Genomic DNA, 24,413 nt, shown 5'->3' with positions numbered 1-24,413 from the left:
ATTTTGTCTCATAAATCTCCCATCTTCCCCCACATTGTAGTTTTGTATGTTTTCATTGTCAAAATTCGAAAGGTTTGCTTTTAATTTATTACCCAAAAACCGTCATCTATTTTGATTTGGGAAATATTTGGCAATATGTGCTTAAGTGTCCTATCTTCCCCCATTGTACTATATATCAAATAAACACAAAGCAGCGCTGAATGAACATCGGATTCTGGCCTTTAAAAATACGTCTCCAAACGGTAACCACTGGACTACCAACTACCCCACTTTAGACTTAAAACTACAACAATCGCACTTAGACCTAATATTTTGTTGTAGGAAACAATATATATTGTTGTAGGAAACAATGTTGGCGCCGAACAGATGACAATTAAAAACATTATTTCTAGTTGAATGGATGAATAAATGAATGTAAAAAGTAGACTATTGTAAGTATACAACTCAACAGCATAGAGTCACAGTGTTGTACAGTGCGTATTTACAGTTTACACATCTTTCATAACTCTCCAATCATTTGTAACAATGCGTGCCAATTTATTACAGCTCGGTTCTCTTGTTTCTATAGAGGGCGCTGTTGAAAATAAGTAATGTGTTCTGTACTTCTGTTCGGTTCGGTGTACTGTGCGAGTATTGGAAGGTTTATCTTGCTTCTTGTTTCTGTTGTTTGCCATCAGAAAGAATAGATCTAATTATTTTTTAAAAATGCCTTTAGAAGCTTAAGTAAAAATACGCTTAGACGCACTTGTAAACGCCGTTTCCTACATAAATTAAGACCAGCACATAAAAGAAATTCCAGAGAAACTTTTATGTACCAGTACCACTGCAGTTTCAATTAATTGTAGTTTGCTGGCGTTTTAGTTGTATAAAATTAATTAAACAATAAACGATGATGAACACTAGCACCCTAGTTTTTGTTTATGCAATAATAATGCTTTAACAAAGAAATTTGGGTAATCCTTTAGCCGGTTACCAGTAAAAATTTTAGTCTTAAATGTTCCTTGGGCCTCACGCCTCATTAATACCTACTGTATATGTCTTTGTAAAAAGTCTGTCATACTTGTTACAAATTAACCCTGAAAGTAAAAAGGTGCTGTGTTACAGTATTTCCCATGCGAGATGTCATAAATTGAACAAAGTTAAAATTATTTACATGGGACTATACAGAGAAGACGGAAAATTTTTTCGCTAGGTGTCGGTAATTATTTAAATTAAAAAATACGGAAAAATGAACAAACGTGAAACTAACTGCTCCCCATAGTATAGAGAAACGAATTTGTCATCACCTCCTAGCGGAAAAAAATTTCCGTCTTCCTTGTATAGCTCCATGTAAATTATTTTGTCATAACTCGAAACCTGTAAGAAAGAATATTATTAGTTGGAATTAAAAACAAAGTACTATCGTCAAGTCAGAGTTGTCTGTTAGATATGACTGTTTATGCGAATTTATTTTCGCTTAAATTCATCTTACTTTGTTGATTTCATTTTTTGCATTTTAAAAGTGGCTGTACATAGTATCCGGCATGCGAATTCACCTACGAAGTCGTATGCAAACCCATTACCCAGTTTGCATGCGGCAGCGAAATCCGGACAAAACAGACAAAACAAACGAATTTGGGATACTTTGTACAGCCACCTTAACCTGAAAAAAAATGTTTAAAAATGCAAGCGTATATGGCAAGATATATTATATCGAAACGTATTAAACTGTTAATCTTGCGCAAGTTCGCCAAATATGGTGACAGTTCATGTTTTTACACATTTTCAAAACAAATGTCCATGTTTTTTTCCCAAAACAAATTTTCCAACCAATTTTTAACTTGTCACTAGCTAAAGGATTATCGAAATTTGTTTCCCAAATAACAATTTACTTTAAACTTTGCAGAAGTATAAGAACACAGAATAGTAGTAAAAAAGCCATCATATGTATTTTTGGAAACACCTCCACATGTGTTAACTCAACGGGGTCATATTATTCAGTTGGTGATGTCGGCAATCCATTATAAATTCTCGTGCAGTACAGAATACAAAAATGTTACTTTTGATGGAATTAGTCTGTCCCTTGTGGACCTTAAAAAATCCATTATGGAAAAGCAAAAACTTAAAAGTACAGAAGTGGATCTTCAAATTACAAATGCTCAGACTTTACAAGGTAATTTTTAACCGATTTTGGTGTAATTTTATCAATATTACTTCAATGTTTGTTAGCAAAAGCTTTTGTGCAGATATATTATGTCTTTAAGTTACTGAATTTGTGGATTTATAAAAAAAAAGAAAAAACTCCTTCCAAAGAGGGAAATTTTTAACAATATTTCTGAAAATACCTGCTAAAATGTTCTCCATGTATTTCTGTAAATTATAGAAGTTTTCTTTATATACAGTGTACAAAGATGATCTTGCATTGATACCAAAAAATACAGCAGTTTTAGTAAGACGAATACCGCTTGGTCCTGTACGAGATTCAAAAGTTTATGTTGTGTAAGTGCCTTATGTGTGAGTGCATTAAAATGAAATAAGTGAATGTTGTTGACTCTGCTATTACATTTTATTTCCAATATACTTTTTATCAGGAAACGTAGTGAAAAAGGTACTTCCTCATCTTACAGTGTTGCATCAAAGTCAGCTCAAGTATGTAAACTTTACATTTATTTTCAGTCATTTTGACCCCGAATTTTTGTTCAGTGTTTTTCGAAGATATGTGTCTGTGAAATAGTATTGCAATGCTTTGTAATTACTGTTATGTTTCCAATGTTTGCCTGCTTACTTTGAAAGTAAGGGCTTTGGAAGTAATAAGTTCAAGTATGTGCATTATGCTACTATAAGTGTTATAAGATTGAAGAGTTTTATATGAGTGGTTAATAATATTCATGTCACTGTGAAGTGAATATCTAACATAAGCTTTCATTCAAGTTCTAGTATTGTCTTGTTATGGCTTAAAAATCATATTCAATTATGAAAACGAATAAATGCACTTTCGTGATTTTTGTGTCTTATGTAATAAATGTTAAACAGGCACAACTACCTAGGTTTAGTTGAAGAAATAGATTTCTGCAGTTAAATCAGTGAATTTATTTTTAACCCTAACTTCATGTTCAAATATATATATATTTTCCTAAATCAATGTAATGCAATTACATATTTTGTAGGAATCATTGCCTATTCTTATGTATGCTATATATATAACCCGTGTTGCCATACTATTATTGTTTTAAACTACTTTGTGTAAGATCTACGCGTGGCAAGTAGATTTTTATTTTAACTTCTTAACTGGTGGTAAATCTTTTTTACATTACTACCAAGTACCAACAAACCTTATTTTAGTTAACAACGAAATATCTGATGTTGATTCAATGGCAAACTAAAGTTCAAATAAACATCATTTTTTTGTTGAATGAAATATTGATTAGTTTAAATCGGGCAACCTTGTCTATAGATGTTGTAGGTTTTTTACACTCGTTTAACCGTTTTAATAAAGAGTTAATGCATATTTTTATCTTGCTTTTTACAACAATGACATTTTGACAATCATGAGCTAACCTTGATTAATTTAAACTGTAGTTGATGTTTTTTATGAAAACACTATTGATATATTTTTTATAAATTAGATTGATAGAAGTATATGTTATCATTCCTTTGCATTTCTCTCTGATATGTTGTGCTCATAGTCATGTACATTAAAGAGCGTTTTATTTTTGTACAAACAGTAAATTTTTATTTCTTACAAGAAACTTTGAATTAATTTGATTAACTCTTTAAAGTGACTTTTGTATTTATCAAAGATGTTTTTAGAACTTGTTATAACATAATATATTTATTACATTATTTTTGTTATATATATATATATATATATATATATAAATATTTAAAATGTTACACTTGTCCGAATCAGTTAGCCTTATGTATTTGTTTATATACATTTGACTTTTAAAAAATAGTAATTCAAATACTTAATTGTTCTTCTTTTTATGCTTTAAACATTTCTTAATTGATTTAAGAAAAATCGTTGTATTTTATTGTCACTTACCGATCACACTTGAAATGTGGTGTGATCGACACTGTGTAAAATGTCCTTGTTGTGCTCAATATTTATTTGTTGCTTTTGCTTCACGTTCATTCTTTTTCTAACAAAGGACACAAGTTCCACACAACCGAAACTAAGCTTTGAAGAACTTGCAAAGGTAGGTGGAAAAGCATTTTTTTCCTAGTTCAGTAAATTATGTTATTAAATAAAATACAACATAATGAATGTTCTTGTTTCAATTATTGGTTTATGCCTCCATGAAATGAGTATAATTTTTTATTAAACTATGAAAATATTGCAGACAAGTAACCTTGCTGAAGCTAATGCATCTGAGGAAGACAAGATTAAAGCTGCCATTGCTCAATCAACAAATGAATATGATCCCGCCAAGTATGAATGTATTGTTGCCTCATATATACTTTTTATTTAATTCATTAATTATTTTCAGTTTTGTAAGACCGCCACGCCATGGTACTTACAATAAATACACAAGCAATAATGTTGGCCAAACTTCAATCATGAGATGTTTTCGTTGCAATCAAATGGGACATTATTCAACTCAATGTTCGTTACCAAAAGTAAGTTCGGGCAAATAAAAAGTGCTTTAATTGGATGCAAATATTGCATGTGATTTATTACTATTACAGTGCTTCTTATACTGTCTTTTATGCCTGTAGGTAAAATTTGTATTTAAAAAGTCTGTTTGGTAAAATCGAAAAACAAGAGAAATAGAATATTTACACAACATAAAACCACTGTTGTGCCGAACTAACTAATGGAGAACACCATGTTAGAGTTATATATAATGAACCAAAACTAATTTCCTATATCAGCAGATTTTTTTATACTTTTCACCAGGTTGATCCTGACCGACAACCAAAAGTTTACCGGCATGCCACGGGGATTCCCCGAAGTCACATGGTTGAAGTAACGCAGAAGAGTAAAGGAGCGATGTTAACCACTGATGGCAAATATGTCGTCCCATTTATGGACAAGTAATAAGATTTGTTGCTTAGCTAAAAATTATCAGATTGGAATGTTTACAGAGTTTTTTAAAAACAATTTTTTTGGGGGGAGTATTCGGACATTAAACACCCCCTCTATATATGCCACTAAACTTGTGCACAATGGTGTGCCAGATGTGCTGTGAAAATATTTACATTATTTTTACTAAGTTTTTTTGCTGGTGTTGTTTATAGCGAACTCTAAAGTGTGACAATTTGTAATAAGGAGCTGACAAAAACTTTATTCAATCTAGGAAAGGATATGAAGTTGGGAAGAAAGAGAAACCTCCATTTATTCCTCAGAGTGAAACGAAGTCGATTGAAGATGAGGAAGAAGATGAACCGATTCCTGATGAGTTGATTTGTCTTCTTTGTAAAGATTTGCTCGTAGATGCTGTTGTTATTCCATGTTGCGGAAACAGCTATTGTGATGAATGTAAGAGCATTATGACATCATATTAGATTCAATTGTTTAAACACTTTTCACTAAAGGTATCAGAAATGCATTACTTGATTCTGATGACCACCAGTGTCCAACTTGCCACAAACAAAACATTTCACCTGATTCATTGATTGCCAACAAGTTTCTTCGACAGGTGCGTGTTTACAACTCAATATTTTATTGCACGAAAAGCTGCAGTTATCATCTTGACACTACATTTTAATTGTGTACGAAAGTTTTCAAGAAACTCCTGTTAATGGCAGCTTCAAAATAAGTCTCTCTTCCTGATAAGCATGTTTGACTGTTTGTACATGGAAAACTTTTTTATCCGATTTTCTACTTTATAAAATTCTCTAGTATCAATTCTAAATGCTGTAGTTTTATATTACATTTCTATACTTTTTTACAGGCAGTGAACAAGTTTAAAAATGACACGGGAATTGCAAAGAAGCGATCCAATGCCCCTGTGTGGCCTCGACCTGCTGCATCAGAATCTACAAAACCAAAACAAACAAACATTCCGATGAAAGTGAGCTACGGACCACCAAAGGCAGGTTCTCAACTTGATCGTCCCACAACATCTGGTGCATACGTCGTGAAAGCTAAAACTGACCAGATCGCTCCCCGTGGTTACTCCATTGTAAAAAGAACCAATGAAATTCGAAGCTCATCACCTGTTGATTCAAATCAACCAATCAGAATTAAGCTTGGAGGATCATCATCTGAGGTACTTCCATCATCAGCTACAACCACGCCATCAGATCAGTCAACAACAACTAGTATTACTCCACAAAGTGAAAACTATACTTTTAACTCCACACCTGATACTACTGAAGAAAAGTAAGTTTCTTTGTTTTTTTTACATCTGTATTAGTAAAAATATATTTAGTGTTAAATTTCATTAAAAATAGTTTTATTGTTACAATGATTTTTTTGTAATCAGACCAAAAGCTGTGGTTGAGCCAGGACCACCTGGTATTACACCTCCCGTTGCTAAAGTTGTACGTCCTCTTGAAGAAAACAGGTTTGGGTTTGTCACTCAACATTTGTATTCCCTCAGTGTAACAGTTTTTTTTTTTATTACGTCACGACTCCTATAACACCATTAACAGTATTACCCTTTGTTTTTCTCACATAGCATTATGTGTAAGTCATTTTGTGGTAAAAGCCAAGGCAGTACTAAATCCCAGGTTCCCTGCCAATCCCTGGTATATATCACTATAAGATAGGGGCTAGGGCTTCACACATGTGGCATGTAATCTTTAAGCCTTTTCTTTAGCTTCAAAAATTAAATTAAACACAACTCTGCATTTGACACTAAAGTGTAATTAATAAATACTGAAAATGATTCAGTTGGTTTAAAATAACCTTAAATTTCAGTGAGCAGAAAGATGAAAAAGATGAAATTGTCAATGATGTTCCTGAGAAGCTGAGTGGAATCCATCCACTTCCACACGACAAAAATGAAACTAATGAACAACCCGATAAACAACCTGAACATACAGATTCATTTGAAGCTGTTAAAGCACAAACATTAGATATAAATATAAAACCAATAGAAGATATACCAAAGTTTGAACAACCAAATTCAATAAACCCAAATATTCCCCAAATAGAGCACCCAGTAGTTACCAAACCACAAGCTGTCATAACACCCCATGTTCCACCGACAAACCTCCCACTTCCCATTCTACCACCAGTTAACATAAACATCCCACCACCAAGTTTACCAAGAATGCCCACCCTACTCCAACCTACATCACAGCAACCTGTTAGCTTCACACAGTCAATTCTTGGACCACCACCCGTAATTTCAGTAAGTTAAAAATATAAACAAAAATACAAAATAAATATAATTGACACTACATCTTTTTATAAAGAAATCGGCCTCACATCCAAGTTTGTTCCAACGTCCCCCACCTCCTTTTCCATTCCCACCATTCTTCCCTCTTGGATCCGTTCCCTTTACTCAGCCACCTCCAGGGTTTCCTCCAAATCTTCCTCCACCAGGGATCAACATCCAATCATTGATTCAAGGTCCTCCACCATCGAGTAAGATGACATTTCATTTATGGTTGTTTTTAGGCCTGTGAATTTTCCCATTTTTTGTTTAATCGTTAACCGTTCAGTTTTAACCGGTTAACCAATACAAGTGTAATCCTAATAAAAGCGTCTTGTTTATCGCATTTGATTTGCGAATTTAAAGGCAGCTTTACGATGTACGATTGGACTATGCTTGGAATACACGCACAAACGTACTTAACGTTAAAGTAATGCTTTCTTATTCGTATTCAAACCTGTTTTAAAGCACCAGTCAGCTAAATAATTAACATGTGAATTGTAATTATGACGCATATAAACAACGTGTGAATTGCTACTATGTCAAACAATCGCTATTATGATGCAATGAATCCACATGTAAATGCCTGCTATTTCGTAATAAACATGCTGCTTGGTTGACATTTAAGTTGTCAATTACGTCAATATAATGTTACATACCCTGCGGTATTAACAATCAAGATTGACGACGTAATCGCAGTTGTAGGTCACGATCAAAGCCACAGCGTCGCTGCGCTCTTTGTCTTATTGCGATAATCAGCGAACGCGGACACACACCTTTCGTGTAAATAAGACAGATATTGATATACGTGTATGCCCTATGATGTCATAGTCCGGTTAATAACTTGAACTTTCTGCGAATAAGTTCTGTTAACCGTTAACTTTTACACAGCCCTAATTGTTTTGTATTAGGTTTCTTAGCAATTAAAAAGCCTTTATTCAAATCCGCAATTTAAGAGCTGACAAAACTAGGCACTTCATTGTAAAACGGTTAGAAGTAACAAGGCTTAGAGTTTTGAACTTTTCAATTGACATCGGACCTTACCTAATGCATATACCACAGGTATTCCAACACTGACAGGACTTATTCCATCTGTATCATCATCATCGAGGTAAATATTTATTTTAACATTTACTTTGATACTCTAATGCAGCCGTTCCTAAACTTTTCTAAAAATTTTGCCTGGTTGACCCTTTGCAATTTTTTTGATATTTTGCCGCCCTATAAAAATCAGAAAATGCTGTAGGAAAAAATGCAAAAACCACACCAATAAAAGAAAAAGCTAAAACTATCAAACACGGTAAGCTGTTTAATGGGATGGGTTCACTTGTTTTGCTGCAATTAACGCATCAATGTTAGGTTTGGCTTTGGACCACAATCATTGCTTCATTGCGGACGCTCTAAAACTGCTGTAGGGTCCCCAGTTTGGGAGCCACTGTTCTAATCTATGTTGATGGTTTCAGCCATATTGCGAGTCAGCAACGCAAACAACGATCCCCACCTCCGAGAAAACATCCAGATGATTGGAGGAGGAGTAACCATCGGGGCCAACGAACCAAACTTGATTTAATGTCAGATGAATTTACTGAAAATTTGTCCAAAAACAAAACAAGAAGAAGACGTAGAAGGTGAAATAGGATTGTATTGGTAATTGGTATATTCACATTTCATAGATGACAAAGAAAGTTAATCGTTTCTGGAGTTAATGACTGAGGGTGATAGGTTTTAGTGTTAGAAAAAACCATGGTTGGTTTGCTGGGTCAGGTTAAAGTGTTACAAATTTGTTGTTTAAATTATATTGAAACAAATTATTACTTAAAGTTTGTTTTCATGAGAATACATATGAATATGTTTTAAATGTTATGTTTGTGCAGAAGTTACTCATCCAGCTCATATAGTGATTCATCATCAAGTAACTCATCAGGTTCTTCATATTCATCTGGATCCTCATCATGGTGAGTTGAATAAAACAACATACTAAGTATATCAGGGATGCTTGTTTCTTTTGGTTAACAGTTTTGTAAATCGATTTTTTAAAGTTGTTATTTATATTTAATTGCTACGGCATGGTAAATAAATTTGTATAGTTTCTTACTCTCAACTTACCATTTGTGCATTTTAGAGGGTGATTATTTGCAATGAATAGGCTACCAATTTACACAACCACTGGTGATTACTAGATGGGAGTAATTTCTATGTCTTGCCAATGTACAAACTTATGCCTACAGTTGCAGCTGTTTGCAATTTAGTTCTGTTTAATAATTTATGTTCCTCTATTTTTGTGAATAACCCAGTTAAAGTTTGTTTTTTTTCGCAGGTCAAGTAGTTCATATTCACGAAGTCGCTCAACAAGTCCTCGTAATAAAGGATATAAGAAGAAAAGATCCTCCAAAGTTAGGAGTAGAAAAAAGAGTCGTCCACGATCGAGGGAAAGACATGATTCAACCCGAGGCAGAAAACATACTAAGCGGAAACATAAATCACCTCCACGCAGCAGGTTTTTTAATAATATAATAATTATTGGTTTGAAATATTAACGAATATTCTACTTAGGAAATACAGTCGCAGTAATTCCCGTTCTCCCACTCCAAGGAAAGATGGGAGAGGAAGATCAGATAGAGGAAGATCTCCTCCTCCATCACGGAGCAAAGATGCACGTTCACGTGGCAACAAACGTCACAATAAAAATTCCTCGCATCCCCCCATTCCTGTGATTGGTGGAACTGTTTCAAACCCAGTCATACCAGGTCTTCCATCAAAGGAAGCTGCAGATTATGAAAGAGATCAAGCATTATATGCTCATTATAGACAAGCATATGAGAGGGACTGGTATGAGAAAGGTGTGATGCCACCCCCACCATACGATCGCTTCGTACAACCCCGATATTCTCGATCACCGTCGCCTCCTGGTACTGGAAGCAACCCACTGCTGCCAGGTAGTGGTCAATGGCGTGAGGAAGGGAAGTTTCATCCTCATTTTAACCAACAGTCAGCTCAACTATACAAAGACAACAGCAATTTTTATGCTCCAGTTGGTAATAGATTGCAGGCAATTGCAAGCGGTTACGACAACGCAATGGTGGATGATGTTTCACCGAGGTCTTCTCGAAGATATGATGATGAAGCTTTGCGTGGCAGAAGTAGACGTAATGTGGATTCACGTAGATATGTGAGAAGAGGAGAATCGAGTGATAAACGTGTGAGGACATCTTCTCCAGATCGTGTTGTTGATGATGGGGATGCTACTCCTGTTCGTGATGAGAGACCGCCTCCGGATGAAGTGGAGATCATTAAAAAAAGCGAGTCACGCAAGAGCAGAGATAATGATAGAAGAAGCAGAAGAGATGATAGAAGAAACAAAGATGAGAAGAATCGATTGAAAGAAGAGCGAAGATATTCTTCGAGGGATTCTCATTATAATCGTCATCATCATAAAGAATCTTCATCAAAAACAAGATCATCTTCCAAAAGTTTAAAATCTGAAGAAAAATCTACATCTCACTCTTCTAAAAGGACAATTGATGATAAATCCTCAAAATCATCAAAATCTAGTAAAATAAGCAAATCAACCTCAAAGCCTAAGCCTGTATCAAGTAAAAAGAAAATTTCTATTACACTGAAAAGCATACCAGGAGTAAATAATGAAAATAACAATGAAGCGACTAATGTAACACCAGAGCCTGTTTCTCAAGCACCAAGCAATGAGATTTCCGAGACTTCAACCAAGTCGGCAAGTAATAAGATTGTTGAAAAGAATTTCTATGGTGACACTTGTGAACCCCAATCTTCTGTTCAAAACAAGAGTCCTGAATCCAAAACAGGTGATGATTCAGCTAAACTAAAAGGATTTACAAATTCCACATTTAAAGAAATTTCTCCTTTGGAAACGACAGCAGAACATAATGTTGAAAATGATTTAAAATCTAAACAAGAGAAACATAATGAAACTTTACAGGAAGATGCTTCGGATGAAAACATTCCTGAAGTTGTTTCAGCTGCTGATGAGGATGAAAGTAAAATGAAGTCCTCTGTAGAGCACGAGATTTTGAATTCTCAATCTCAAATTGAAGCTGATGCCAATGCTGAAGGAAGCGATGAGGTGTCAGATAAAAAAGACAGCAATAAAGTGTTGGGTAATAAGGAAGAAAATCCAATAGTTTACCATACAGATGATATGCAAAGTAAAGATGTCAAACGAGTTCCGTCTCCCATTATATTTACAAAGACTGATGAAACTTTTGAGAACAACTTGAAATCCTCTGACAAAGTACCAGCACCTTCAACACACAGACGCAAAGTAAAAGAAGTTTTTTCAGTTGAGGACAAACAGCGCTTGAGCAACCTTATCGTACCAAACGCCAAACCATCGCATTCAAAGTCAAAATCTCACTTAGTTCCTCGAGAAAAGAGCAAAAAGTCACTTCGAAAGAAAAGTAAAGATAAAAGTAATACAGAACCATCCGGGAAAGAGAAGAAGTTTGTTGAATACGATGGCACAGCGCCCCCACCTCCTGGAGATGAACTTGTGAAGATTAATCTACCAAAATCAAGGTTTTTAGATCTAAAGATTAAATCCTACTTTTAGTAATTCAGTTGTTTATGTTTTATTGCCTAATAATGGTTTGGTTTAAATGATTTAATAAAATTTGTTTAACATTGCAACTCCAAGAGTTAAAAACACTGGTGTCCAATGTTTTATCACCCTACAAGCTTACTTGTATATTTTTGTTGCTGATTGATTTTCATTTAGTGTATGGTTCAATTTGATTGACATTAGTAAGGACTGGGAGCAGTTTATTACTTGTGTTACTTAACTGGCTTGTTTGTAGGTGGGATGATTCAGATGATGGAATTCCCCATGAAACATCAGAAGCTACAGGTAAAAGTAGGAGGATTAGGATCAAACGGAAATCTCTTCAAAGTGAAGTCATCAAAGATGATAAAATGATGAAAGGTGTTTCCGATGATCTTGCTTCGACAGTTGGTAAATCTTCGTCAATAGCTGAACATTCAGTGGATGCAAAAATTCTGATCACTCTTCCACAAAACGATGATAAACAAAATCAAGATGTAAAAAATCGCCAAGTGTCATTAGTAAATACCGAAAATACAAAGCAAGATGTTGAAGAGAAAAAAGAAATTCATGTTTCTGTAAAGGGAAAAGCTCTCAATGTGACATCCATGAGGTCTTCTCGTGGGGAGGAATATCATGACGAAGATGCTTTGGATCTTCAACCTTTATCAGGTTTAAGTAACACTGAATCAATTTCGGATAAAACTGAGAAGAAAAAGAAGAAGAAGAAGAAAAAGAAGCATAAAAATAAATCTAAGAAATATTCCCATGAATCCAAAAGTGAAGTGAAAGATGCTCCTCTTTCGGATACTGCACAATATGAAAAGGAGTTTACTCCCTGTGAGGAAGATGCAGCAGCAGAAAATAATAAGAGGAAGCATCGAAGCGATTCAGGTTCCCCGCATCAGAAAACTAAATCAAAGAAGAGTGGGAAGGAGATGGTTGATAGGAAGCGAAGGAGGCGAGCATCTGATTATAGTGATGATGGAAGGATGGAAAACTCCGACGATGATGAAACTACAAAAAGAAATTCTAGACGTCATTATTCGCGTGAACGATCACATCGAGGTCGCTCGTCTTCAATTCGTGATGAAGATTATTCACAAAGAAAGCGACGCATTTCAAGCGAAAGAAAGTCACGTGACCGCTCCCGAAACCGCGGAAAGAAGCGAAAGAAAGATCGACGTCGACATCGTAAAAGGAAATATTCGTATGATCAATCTCCATCGACTTCTTACTCTGACACTTAACGGATTTAAAAGACATATTTTGCTCTTATAAGTGATCTTTGGTTTCGCCGATTACGGACGAAATAGTTGCTTCCAAATGCGGCTGTTGCTATAATTTCAATACGATCATAATAGACTCGTGTAGTAAACGAAATAAAATTAAGCTATTTGAATAAGTTGAGTTTAATATTTTCCTCTACTGCGACAATAAGGCAAGATAATAGTAATGCAAAACAGTTGGTGATTAAAAACATGGAACTAAAGGCGTGAAATAGAACTGTACGAAACGATTAACCTTGGCAACGTTTTCTTATATAAACATGTGTCTGTAATAGGGATTATGTCAGGTCTTTTGGTTTGGATAATTCGCTTGTTTCTGTAAAGAAAGACGTGCATTCTAAGCCATTTGTTATCTGGTTATCATCCGATGTGTTCTCGTGTGAAATATCCCTGTTCTCAGTTTCAATTATTTCTGGTGAAGGGTTGAGTGCACTTGTAACAAGAGTAATGCTGCGGTTTCTCTCATTTCCAGCACAACCGTTCGCTTGCTTCGACCTTGACAGGTGGCGCGACCACTGGTTCTCTGTAATATTATCATAGTTATAACACGTAGTTGCCAAAAATAACAAAACTTTGCTGTTGGCATAAGAAAAAAACTTTTCTTACGCCTGCTGTATTCTTTTCTGTTGGTACACATAAAACAAGATTTGACTCGTCGTAACTTCTTGGACACTTCTACTTGTACATCATGATGTGCGTAATAGTAAACAAGACAAACAAAGAAACCCTTGGAATAAAATATAAACTTAAATCTGGTTCCAATTCGAGTCGCTTATAAAATATTTACCTGAAAAGAATCTAAAACAGTATTGAAATAGAGAAAAACTGTTTCGCCGGTCGTTCCATAACCTGGACTGATAATAAATAGAACGTAGGTCAAACCAAGCAATGGGAAAAGCACTAAGGCTGCTTTCGCTGTTTTGAAGTAATGCGTGCTTTCAATAGAAGAACCGTCAGCAGGCCTTCGAGCTGGTGGGTTGCAGAGTTTAACGACAAGGATCCGAATAACGTTGATCATAATCACAAAGTTTATCTGCGATGTAACGATATTGCTTGTTAGTTTTATTACACGTGGAGTTTTCTTTGTGGGTAATTTCTGGTGGAGACATTACATGAATTAAATTACTAATCAGGTAGGTACAAAACCTCTCCTTAATATATATGATATATGACTAAATAATAAAATATCAAGCTTGCGATAAAAATAGGCCTATTTATACAGAAGGTCTTTGCATAGTTTGTTTTTGTTGTTTGTTTAACTTGGTTTATTCCGTGTTTACATGGCCTCAGGCGTGATTAGTTTGATAACAAAAATCAGGAAAATCTCCTTAACTGTCGCGACTAATGCTCCGGCTAAAGAGAGATAATTGTTGGTGTGGTATCAAAATTTCTATTAAGACATTAGCTTACCAAAAGTGCAATTAGCACCGGCACTTTGAAGATGTAATCTGCGTTACTTAAGCTTTGACCAGGCAACCAGCATGTTCCGGTTTCTAAAACAGACTTCGTTGCAGCCCATGCGCTCATTATCAACACAGGAAATCCTGGATAAAGAGCATTTCGTCACAATTTAAAAACACTAAAACTTAGGAGACTTACCCCAACCAACGGTTACGTAAAACCTCCATGACAATTTATCGTCGTTACCAAGTTGGATCGCAACATATCTATGCAGGTATATACCTTCCAGGAACATCCAACAATAGCTGGTTGTTTGACCGTAATTAAATACCGTTACCATGATCGGGCAGATTATCTGGTTTAAAATAAATCAAAAGAATAGTTTTGTTTATACGCGGCTACAAAAATACTTTTCGCAACAAAAGGGAGAATAAGCCGAACAAAAATGTGCGGTATGTATCATATCTGAGCAGATCGAGTAACGAAATATGTAACCTTTATGTTTATGTTTTAAAGGAATGTAAATTATTCATTCTCAAACGGTCTCTCCATGAACCAACAAAGTTAAAACAACAAAACAGTCTCGTAAAATCAAACAGCTGTAAAATAATCCGCTGTGTTGCGACAATGCATGGGATTTTCCATAAGAAATTTATACGTCACCCAACTTGACCGTTTCCAGTTTCTATTCTACTAACAAAATATTTCGGAATTTGTTAAGTGGATGCTTATATGCTTCATGATATTGTGAAGTTTAGACTTTATTACATTTTAATTTAACGTTTTAACACAGCAACATCAACGTTTAGTTATATTTCTTTGGCAAAACACCAGCCTACCCCGGCGCGGCCATTTTCGATAATTATTTCAAAGTCAGAAGCATCCATTAATTGTAAAAATCTAAAATATTTAAAAATAAACACTAGCAAAAAACGGTCAAACTGAGTGACATGTTTTCTTCTAAAAAAATCCAAAGTGTCTATAAAGGACATGTGGCAATACGTACGCTGCGACGGAAACATAGTTTTAGTACTTTGGGGTAGGTTGGGACATCTTTAGCACATAATATCGAAATATTCTGACCGTGTTTTAAACAATTCACAACGCTCTATGGAAGTCGTGCGGATATAGTTTTATAATTTTTGAATGTTAATGTTCTGTGTTTACTATACCAAATGAGACGATAAAGTAGAATGAAAATAAAGATGTCCCATCTTCCCCATCCTCCTATATGAAGCACCAGATGTATCGTGTAAATGAAAATTTTTGCCGGGGTTCCTATAATGACCTTAACGTTGCTCCGCCACGCGAGGATAAATAAGTGATATAATAACATTCATTAATAAATAAACAAATGAAAATGAATATACATAACTTACTGAAAATAAATTAAAATAACTGAAAATGATACATCCATTTAGTAAAGCATGTGCTATCATGCCCGATAATATTACATAATTTAACGAAACATATCGAACGTGTTGGTGTTTACCGTTTTGTTTTCATTATTGCTGAAACCCATAAAGAGGTACAAGCATATCCATAACACGTTTCTCAACATTAGAGACATGACAAAGTTCCAATGAATAATGTACAGACAACCGCTTCTGTAACTCCACTGTGATCTATTAAATATTTGGGACATTATTTACAGAGTGTACTATAATAGCATTTAATTTTACCATAGATAATGTGTTTTTGTGGTATAATGATTTTTACCGCCAGAAAATGATTTGGAAAACATTCGTTACAGGTTAATTAGGCCGTATTGCTATATAACTACTATGCACATAAAGGGGCATAGGCTACCAGCAATGGAAAATCAAACATTGTGTATTGATAGAAATGCATGTGATCTATAAGGTACTACCAAAGTTTCAAACAGATTTTTAAAAAGTGCATGTCAAAACCGTAAATCCAACTGGAAAAAACGGCCGTACGACAATTGAGTTGGCCATAAAAAAGTGTCACTAAACTTTGACCGTTGGGTGAAAAGCAAAGAAAATTGATCAAATCAAAATTCGAGTCTGGACTATGAGTGTTTGCTGACCACATGGTTTAAATAAATCGAGAAAATCATGATTTCCATGAGAAAAGTTTATAAAAAAACTATAAAGTAATCATTTTAAATACATATATAGCATATTCACCTAATTGAACAAAATATAATGAAGGCTACTATCAATGTAAACAATGATAGACCTCGACCAGCCATTGAAATCTTAACAACATTAGCAAAATGAATCTCACACGGTTGTTTCTGAAAAGATCACTTCATTACTTATTAAGCACCAAAACATCTATATAGTCTATAAAAGGTATATAAACTACTTTACCAAGATGCATTTTACAAATATTACCGTGCATATTTGGCATAACAAAGCTAACAGTCGATACAAAATCTAAATTCATTCCGATGCATAATTCATGGTTTTTAACAAAATCGATTATTACTCTGTGATAAATTAAACTTGACAAACAACAATTCTAAATTCGAAAATTAATTTAATTTGTTTAAAAATAACAAAAATATGTCGAAACCGTCTCACCTCTTTTGGTGTAAAACCATACGTGTGGAAGAACTCAGCGACATCTTTGCAAACAATCTAAGCAATGCAACTATAAATAACTACAGCTTTTATACAAAACATGCTTTCCAGTCATCAAACTTACTATAATGCCCATGCAAGTATTAGAGAAAAAACACAGCAGCTAAAAATCCTGTGCCCTAGCATACCTCGTCAAGTATAGGTCGGCAGTTATATTCTGATCGATTTTCCCAACGCCCGCCCTCCAAACATTTTCTGGTTACCGTATCTGCGGGGAAAAGAAGATATTATGACTTTTATGTTTCTTTTAAACATTTGCACAAACTTTACCTGAAGTATTGTATGGTATGCCATTCAATTCTTCCAAACAACTAACTGACGCCGTTTGACCACTTTTCGATTGATGGAAACATGTACCTAACCCATCTATCATACTTGGACAGAAACCATCTGCACGATAAATTAAAAAGAAAATTAACAAACTATTTTTAAAAAAAACAAAAATTATCGATGTAATATAATGATCAAACATCCGAATATTTCTCCCGCCGTGAATTTATTCCAGTTCACCAAAACACAACGTTAGTGCGCTAATGTATAAATTCGTAGTTTAAGTACATTATCTAGAAACAGTTTCGGAATTATTTGCGGACAAGGTGAGCTCTGTTATCAAGTTACTCACCAAATTTATTCTCCATTTCGCAGAAGTGAATAACTTGACAAGCCGCTTGTGACGTCATAATACGTTCTAGAACTTCACGCTTGTTTGTGTAATTTGCGGCAATTGATCTAATTGGGTAAATTTAGAGCTTAAATACATATTTTGTAACAATTTGCACTAACCTGTATTCGTTACATGCTTCCTCAATTGCGGGATCTCGTATTGATGTATTTTCTGATAAAATTGGTATTTTTATGAAATACGCACAGAAAAATGTTTCGTCAATTTTATCAGCGTATAGTTGTCTATGTGTCAGATATTCATCATTCGTCGTAATCTCACCACATACTTATTTCATTGACCACACGTCCAAATACACAGCACAACAATAACAGTAGAGTAGTTTACCTGATCTTGCATTCGAATCAGTCGAAGATCTGAAGTCAATCGGCTGCGGTGATAAAGTGGTCTGACCGCTTGAGGTAAACATCGTTGCAGTGTGTTTTGGGCTAGTTCTATCGGGAAACATCTGCAGATATATTATTATGTACTTTGACGCGGTCATGTACGAAAACACGCAGTGATAGATTCTTATTTCGAGTATTCTGATTTCCCTGTTCGATTCTCAAAACACGATATCTCAATTTCACGTTTACGATCTGCTTGGAACGTGGCCTACAGCGATCACGACTACGGTGTACGTAGGCTTCCTTATAACACTTACTTGTGAAATTTGTATCCAATTTTGTGCTTTGAATTTAATAAAATAAACGTTTATACTTAAGTTTATGTTATATACTTCCGGTTAAGAATATATTTAGAGAAATAATGAAAGCAATTTACTATGTAGCTTATAAATACAAATCATGCATAGTATACCTGTAATATAATCAAGCAGGCTATCCGTAACATCGCATCTTTCATCATGTTAAACTTCTAAGAATTTAGACACCTTAGTCCCTATGCTGTTGTAAAACTACTTGAGCTGTTGTAATCTCATTAGTCACGTCCGCTTATAGTATGCTGCGGTTTCGCTCGCAATAGTTTGAACTTCTTTGGAGCATGCTGCCAGTATCAAAGCTGAGTATATTTCAATCGCGACCTTACATTGTTGTGGTTACCCCGCTGTCTCAAGTTCAACATAATTAGAGCGAAGCTTTGGAGACATATCGTCGCTGATGATATTGCTGTGCTAAGCAACACTTAAACTCACTCAAGTGTTGCCTAATTAACTCTCGAATTACATTTTTACTTTAGATTGTAACTGGTTACTGATTTTAAAATAATGTTAAAACTAAATATTAAACTAATGGCTGTTAGTGGTTTAACGAAAATGCGCAGCAATCAAAAATACTCATTATGTGCTCATAAAATGTTTCAGTTAGTCAACGTTTTTTTCTAATGTTATAACACAACAGCTGCACACTTTCTTGACTGATTACCACTTTATGAAATGGGCTGCCTTGGCGATAAGCCTGAGCGATCGAGTCTGATCAAAACCAGCTTTGTAAAAAAACGCACGGATCGTTCAATTCTCTCATTGAACGAGATTGTTGGCAGGTTACTTATAAAATTCGCAGTATATTTTAACCATTGTTTGTTCAGGTCCATAATATGAGATTGGCCTCCCTGCTACAGATTATAACCAACAGTTTTAAGGAACAATATTATTTGGGACTGTATTGAAATTCACTGAATTGTACCATCCTTATTTATTTCGCTACGCTTTTTGGTTAAGTTGTGAAATTGACAAATTTGAAACAAGAGCTTCGAAAACCAAATTTGAGCTAGAATAACATTGTTATTTACAACCACTCATGCGGGCAACTAGACCGTTTCAAAGCATTGCATTGTATAGGTGGTATATAGCCTTGCATAATAATCGACGATTAGTTCAGCTGGCAACGTTAAGTAAGTTTCTGTTTAGTAATGAAGAAACACGTAATCATACTTAGATCACTGGTTTTACGGTTGATTTAATTTTAAGTATGATTCAAATCTGTGGCTAAGGTGCTGGCTAATCAGACGTGAATGGGTAACTTTTATTGATAAGCCATGGCTATTCAATTTTCGCTGGCAGAGTTACTTGAGTTTTTGGTGGTATAATTTCTTTTAATCCAGAACACCTCGTTATTCAATACTCATATTACTTTTGTATACAAGAAAAATAGATTGCTAAAACACCGCACATCTACCTCTAAAACAATAAGAGAATGTGTTACAGTTAGACTCAGTTAAAGGTTTTATAAAAAGAGCTGTGGTTCGTGGTTATATGTTCCTAATGGGAAATGTATGATCGTGCATGTCGTAATAAAAGCCTAATTGAATTGCTTCATTGTGTACAAATTACTATTTATTAGAATCAAATGTGCTCCGTTTAACTTTATATAGCGTGTTTATTAGAACATAGATACTATTGGAAACTTGTTGTTGTTTTGTTAATTTTCAACTGATTAATGCTTTGACCAGATTAACACTTCTGTATTGATTTATATATAGTAGGATGTGGAAGATGGGACACCCTTTCACTGTATTTTCTCGTCCCATTTGGTAGTAAACAAAGAACTTTCAAAGAATTATAACGGCGTATTCTCACGACTCCAATAGACCGTTATTAATTGCTTAAAACACGAGTAGAATATTGGGATATTATGTGGTAAAGGTGTCCCGTCTTTTCACACTCTACTCTACCGTATATTTACGAAAAAGGTTGTCGAACTGATGGTATAAACTGTGGAGTGCTAAATAAAGCACTGGCCCGTAACCTAGAGTCTCATATACTTTTGAGGACCCCATCGAATTTAAACGCAAGCTAATCGAGCTATTGCAAAAAACTTACAGGTATTTTCGAAATCCCATCATTCACTCAGCGGTATAGCATGAAACTTTAATTGTTGCACTGTGAAATTTTGTAAAACACATTTCTGGTAATCAAAATTTGCATACCATCCTTAAGTTACATTATATGGGCAAAGCTATGCTAATTATTTAAATAATAATATTTTCTCGTTTCTAGAAATCTAGAACAAAACAACATTCCATGAATCACAGGACGGAAAAGGGCGATGAACTACCACCACATTCTCTATCTCCAGTGACGTTTAATGTGCTCCGCTGAATTCCTTCTTTGTTCTTTCTGTTTTCTTGAACACATTATTGCGCAATACGATGATGTAGTGACAAAACATGAGTCTGAGTTGTCAGCAGCTATACACTAAAAAAAAATAATAATCCTTCCAAATAATAACAAGTTACATACGCGTGGTAACTCGTAAACGGGCACGAGGTATACAAAACGTAACACACAAAACGTATAACTTGTGGTATAACAACTGTTGTTTCACCGCCAAGTGATGGTAAATAGGTTTAAGCACAGTCGATTATTGGAAGCTCATTTACTGCACTTTTGATAAAGAAACAATATGAATATCTTTTAGCATATATACCAGAAAGTGAAGTCGGAAACAGATGCTGGTTCACAGAAAAATATACTCGACAGAAGGTTTTATTGGTTACGAAAATAGTAAAACACGCAAGACGTTGATCTTTAAACACACGTTTACATACAACAGCTGTGCCGTAATTAAATAACCAGCGTTCTTTAATATTCAATGCATTATGTTTACACTGGGTTAAAAAAGTATCATGTGTACTATATCTATGTTAGAACAAAGTCAACTGCTACTATAGTACCTTGTCGAAAAACACCGTATACGCCAATAATGGCATATCATTTGCTACGATATGAGGGCTGTCAACACGTCGTTATAAGCGCGTATCAGCTTTTACAAAATTGTTTCTTTGTTGCATAAATGTTGTTAAATGTTTAAAACAAATTTGTTTAAGTTGCTCACGTGATAACTATTTTTCCCGGAACTTTTTTTCAGTCGATACGTATTTATTAGAGCTCGTATTGTATTTGTTCCGAGCTATTGCGCATGCGCAGTAGCGTCTCGGCGCATGCGCAATTGCGCCCGGTACAAATATATCAATCAGAACAATTATATCACGACACCAGTGTCGAAAAATCTGGTTCCCCAAGAAAACTGGTTCCCACAGGCTATACTTATAACTTATTTTATGAGGAATCTAGAACTCTGTTTCCGACTAAAAATAACAGTTGTTAGATGCTACATACTTCGTAAGTTTATGTTAAGGGTTTATCTTTTTAATAGAAATTTATGCTGTATTTTAACTTAAATTATACATTATGACGTATAACCAGTATAACCAGACCACTACCGTTAACACATCAACAACGAAAAGGGCGACAAAACCTACATTTTCGCATTAAATAGAATAAACTATATAAAAACATGAATATATGATTCGTTCGGAACCAGGTTTAAAAATTTCTCATAAAAATATACCACGTCTCCGCATGCGCAGTAGCCAATGGGAACCAGATTTCTGGGGAACCAGATTTCCGCGACACCGGCACTATCGCTGCACTGCCGCCTGCACAGCAACCTAAGTCAACGGCGGACAACTTTATTTATGAAGTGCGAGCCACCAACTTTGCTGTGTTGGTGGGGTAAAGTGGGACGCGGGAGAAATTGATTTCAAAATTCATGGTTTGCGAGTTTAAACCATCAATCGAGTATCGCGGTATATTAAAACAGGCTGTAATATTTCATTCAGTTTGATTCTTTCTGATCAACTATAGTTTTAGTTTTGACAGAAGAAATAAGATAGATATATAGGCCTACTATGATAAAAAGCAAGAATAATTTTCCCTTTATTTTGGCTGCAACATTCACAATACTACCTAATTAGAGTTAATGTGGTAAAGAAACTAGCACAACAGGTTAACATCTAGCACAACAACAAATTTATTGGATTACCTACAAGTTGCAGAATAATATTTTTATAAAAAACACTTGGTGGCCCACCTTATTCCACATGTATAGTTGTACTGGTACTTATTGCCTAAGTTTAAAATAATTGTTTGTAATTTAATAATTTATACCTGATGGGTAATTTTAAAATAATGTGTTGGTATATATTAACACAATAATGCACAGAATATATATAGTAGGCTGGGGAAGATGGGACATCTTTTTGTTCTATTTTCTCGTTCCATTTGATAGTGAACAAAAAACATTCAAAGAATTATAAAACTATATACTCTAAAACTATATACTCCCATAGACCGTTGTTAATTGTTTAAAACACAAACAAGACATTTGAACATTATGTTCCAAAGGTGCCCATCTTCCCCCACAGGCACTCATGCCAAATACAGTTCCAACAAACCATTTATTGTTGAATCAGATCAATATCAGTACTTCATACAATAACATACTGCAGGTACATAAAAAACTGTAGCAGTTAGGCAAAACAAAGAACGTTTAAACTTGACTACCAAAGCGTACAAGATTAACCTAGAAATACGGGTTATATGTGTCCTTCGTTGACGTAGCGCCGTAGTCTATGTGTTCAACAATTGTTCCGAGATTTATCTAATATAAGTTTACAATCCAACACATGTTCCCGGAGTCGTTTAATTCGTTTAACACAACACTTACACATCTTCTTAACAATCCTTTTTTATCCCTATGTATAAAAATGTCTTTAGGTATCGATGTTATAACCAAAGCCATATAAAAGGGTAGCATAATCCAGAACCCAAAAATATATAAATACCATAATAATAAATGACTAAAATGTCACGAACCTACAAACTCGGAATTCGATGTAGAAAACAAATCATTCTTGTATCTTCACAATTTCCAGCTTTTAATATTATTTAAAGTCTAAGTTTCCTTTAAGGCGGGTTCATACTAGCGCCGATGGCTGGCGAGAGGCGATTTTCTGACGTCACTTCCTCCATCGCTGGTGATACGAGCGACAGAAAATCGATTAGAAACAGTTTCTACTCTGCCGATGATCGCTAGCGATGAACGGCTTTTGGCGCGAAAAGTAACAATTTCCGCGTGAACTGTTTCGCTCTAAATTAAACCATGGAGTAAATTTTCGAGTAAATATGAATGTAAAAAGAAATATATTTTGTTGCAGGAATACTTTTTTATAAATTTAGCGTAAAATTATTGAAAATAGCGTTTGTTGGTGTTGTGCAATTATTGTGAAGAACAACTTCAACAAAAAAATGAATAAAACAGTTCAATATTACACGGGCGTGTTTAATACACAATCTTTGTACAAAAAAGGTTAAATAAAACCAAACTATATAGCAGATATAACATTAGCCAATTACTTGACAAATTCGGCATCTGCGCCATTATTTTTAAAAGCCAATGCCTGCTAAACAAAGTTATATTCTTTCATGGGTATTTTCCTCTGTTTTTATCGCATATTTACATTGAAACGATTAAATGTAATTTCAAACTTCCCGCCAAACAGAACAGGATACCAAGCGATTTTACATTTGTGTGTAAATGCTTTGTCGGCAGACATATCGGCCGACAATCGCTCTCTTCCATCGGCAGCGCTTTTACTGCCAGTAATGTGAACCCGCCTTTACTTCTGTATTATTTTGGACACAAATTAACGGCCATTTTGCCTAGCACAGTTGTTTAGCGCGCGACTGCTAGAGGTAGGCCTAGTGGGTTCAAGGCTCTTCGCTGCCACCATTGTGGGCGTATATGTGTCCTTGGGCAAGACACGGCAATT

At 34.9% G+C, this 24,413-nt stretch overlaps 2 protein-coding genes across 5 annotated transcripts; one reads left to right on the top strand and one right to left on the bottom strand.

The window, feature by feature from the left end:
- The first annotated feature begins 1,849 nt into the window (after nucleotides 1–1,849).
- LOC149738258 (uncharacterized) lies at nucleotides 1,850–13,285 on the top strand. 2 transcript variants are annotated; one of them, XM_089875655.1, is made up of 19 exons: nucleotides 1,850–2,152; nucleotides 2,382–2,478; nucleotides 2,571–2,628; nucleotides 4,131–4,178; nucleotides 4,323–4,411; nucleotides 4,470–4,599; nucleotides 4,880–5,016; nucleotides 5,280–5,461; nucleotides 5,518–5,621; nucleotides 5,877–6,307; nucleotides 6,411–6,491; nucleotides 6,848–7,283; nucleotides 7,348–7,519; nucleotides 8,370–8,418; nucleotides 8,771–8,935; nucleotides 9,185–9,262; nucleotides 9,625–9,804; nucleotides 9,861–11,858; nucleotides 12,137–13,285. In XM_089875655.1, exons 1-19 carry the CDS (start codon nucleotides 1,987–1,989, stop codon nucleotides 13,128–13,130), a joined length of 5,595 nt encoding a protein of 1,864 aa, XP_089731781.1. In that variant the 5' UTR covers nucleotides 1,850–1,986; the 3' UTR covers nucleotides 13,131–13,285. The 2 variants fall into 2 exon arrangements, with proteins under 2 accessions (XP_089731781.1, XP_089731780.1); XM_089875654.1 differs by having other exon boundaries at nucleotides 1,851–2,152; nucleotides 9,182–9,262.
- On the bottom strand, nucleotides 12,970–23,543 carry LOC149738257 (corticotropin-releasing hormone receptor 2-like). Of its 3 annotated transcripts, XM_089875657.1 has the most exons (14): nucleotides 18,660–23,535; nucleotides 18,189–18,309; nucleotides 17,963–18,014; nucleotides 17,802–17,908; nucleotides 17,450–17,569; nucleotides 17,308–17,387; nucleotides 17,120–17,176; nucleotides 16,721–16,830; nucleotides 16,063–16,195; nucleotides 14,769–14,925; nucleotides 14,580–14,713; nucleotides 13,957–14,202; nucleotides 13,776–13,896; nucleotides 12,970–13,692 (listed from the first exon to the last, which is right to left on the bottom strand). In XM_089875657.1, exons 1-14 carry the CDS (start codon nucleotides 18,705–18,707, stop codon nucleotides 13,448–13,450), a joined length of 1,731 nt encoding a protein of 576 aa, XP_089731783.1. In that variant the 5' UTR covers nucleotides 18,708–23,535; the 3' UTR covers nucleotides 12,970–13,447. The 3 variants fall into 3 exon arrangements, with proteins under 3 accessions (XP_089731783.1, XP_089731785.1, XP_089731784.1); XM_089875659.1 differs by lacking the exon at nucleotides 13,776–13,896 and having other exon boundaries at nucleotides 18,660–23,543; XM_089875658.1 differs by lacking the exon at nucleotides 17,120–17,176 and having other exon boundaries at nucleotides 18,660–23,536.
- Nucleotides 23,544–24,413: the final 870 nt, after the last annotated feature.

The sequence above is a fragment of the Ciona robusta genome, chromosome 3 (genome assembly GCF_009617815.1).
Source record: "Ciona robusta chromosome 3, ASM961781v2".
Taxonomy (NCBI): Eukaryota; Metazoa; Chordata; class Ascidiacea; order Phlebobranchia; family Cionidae; genus Ciona; species Ciona robusta.
Note: the sequence above shows the minus strand (reverse complement) of the source record. Positions and strands in the feature narration are given on the sequence as shown.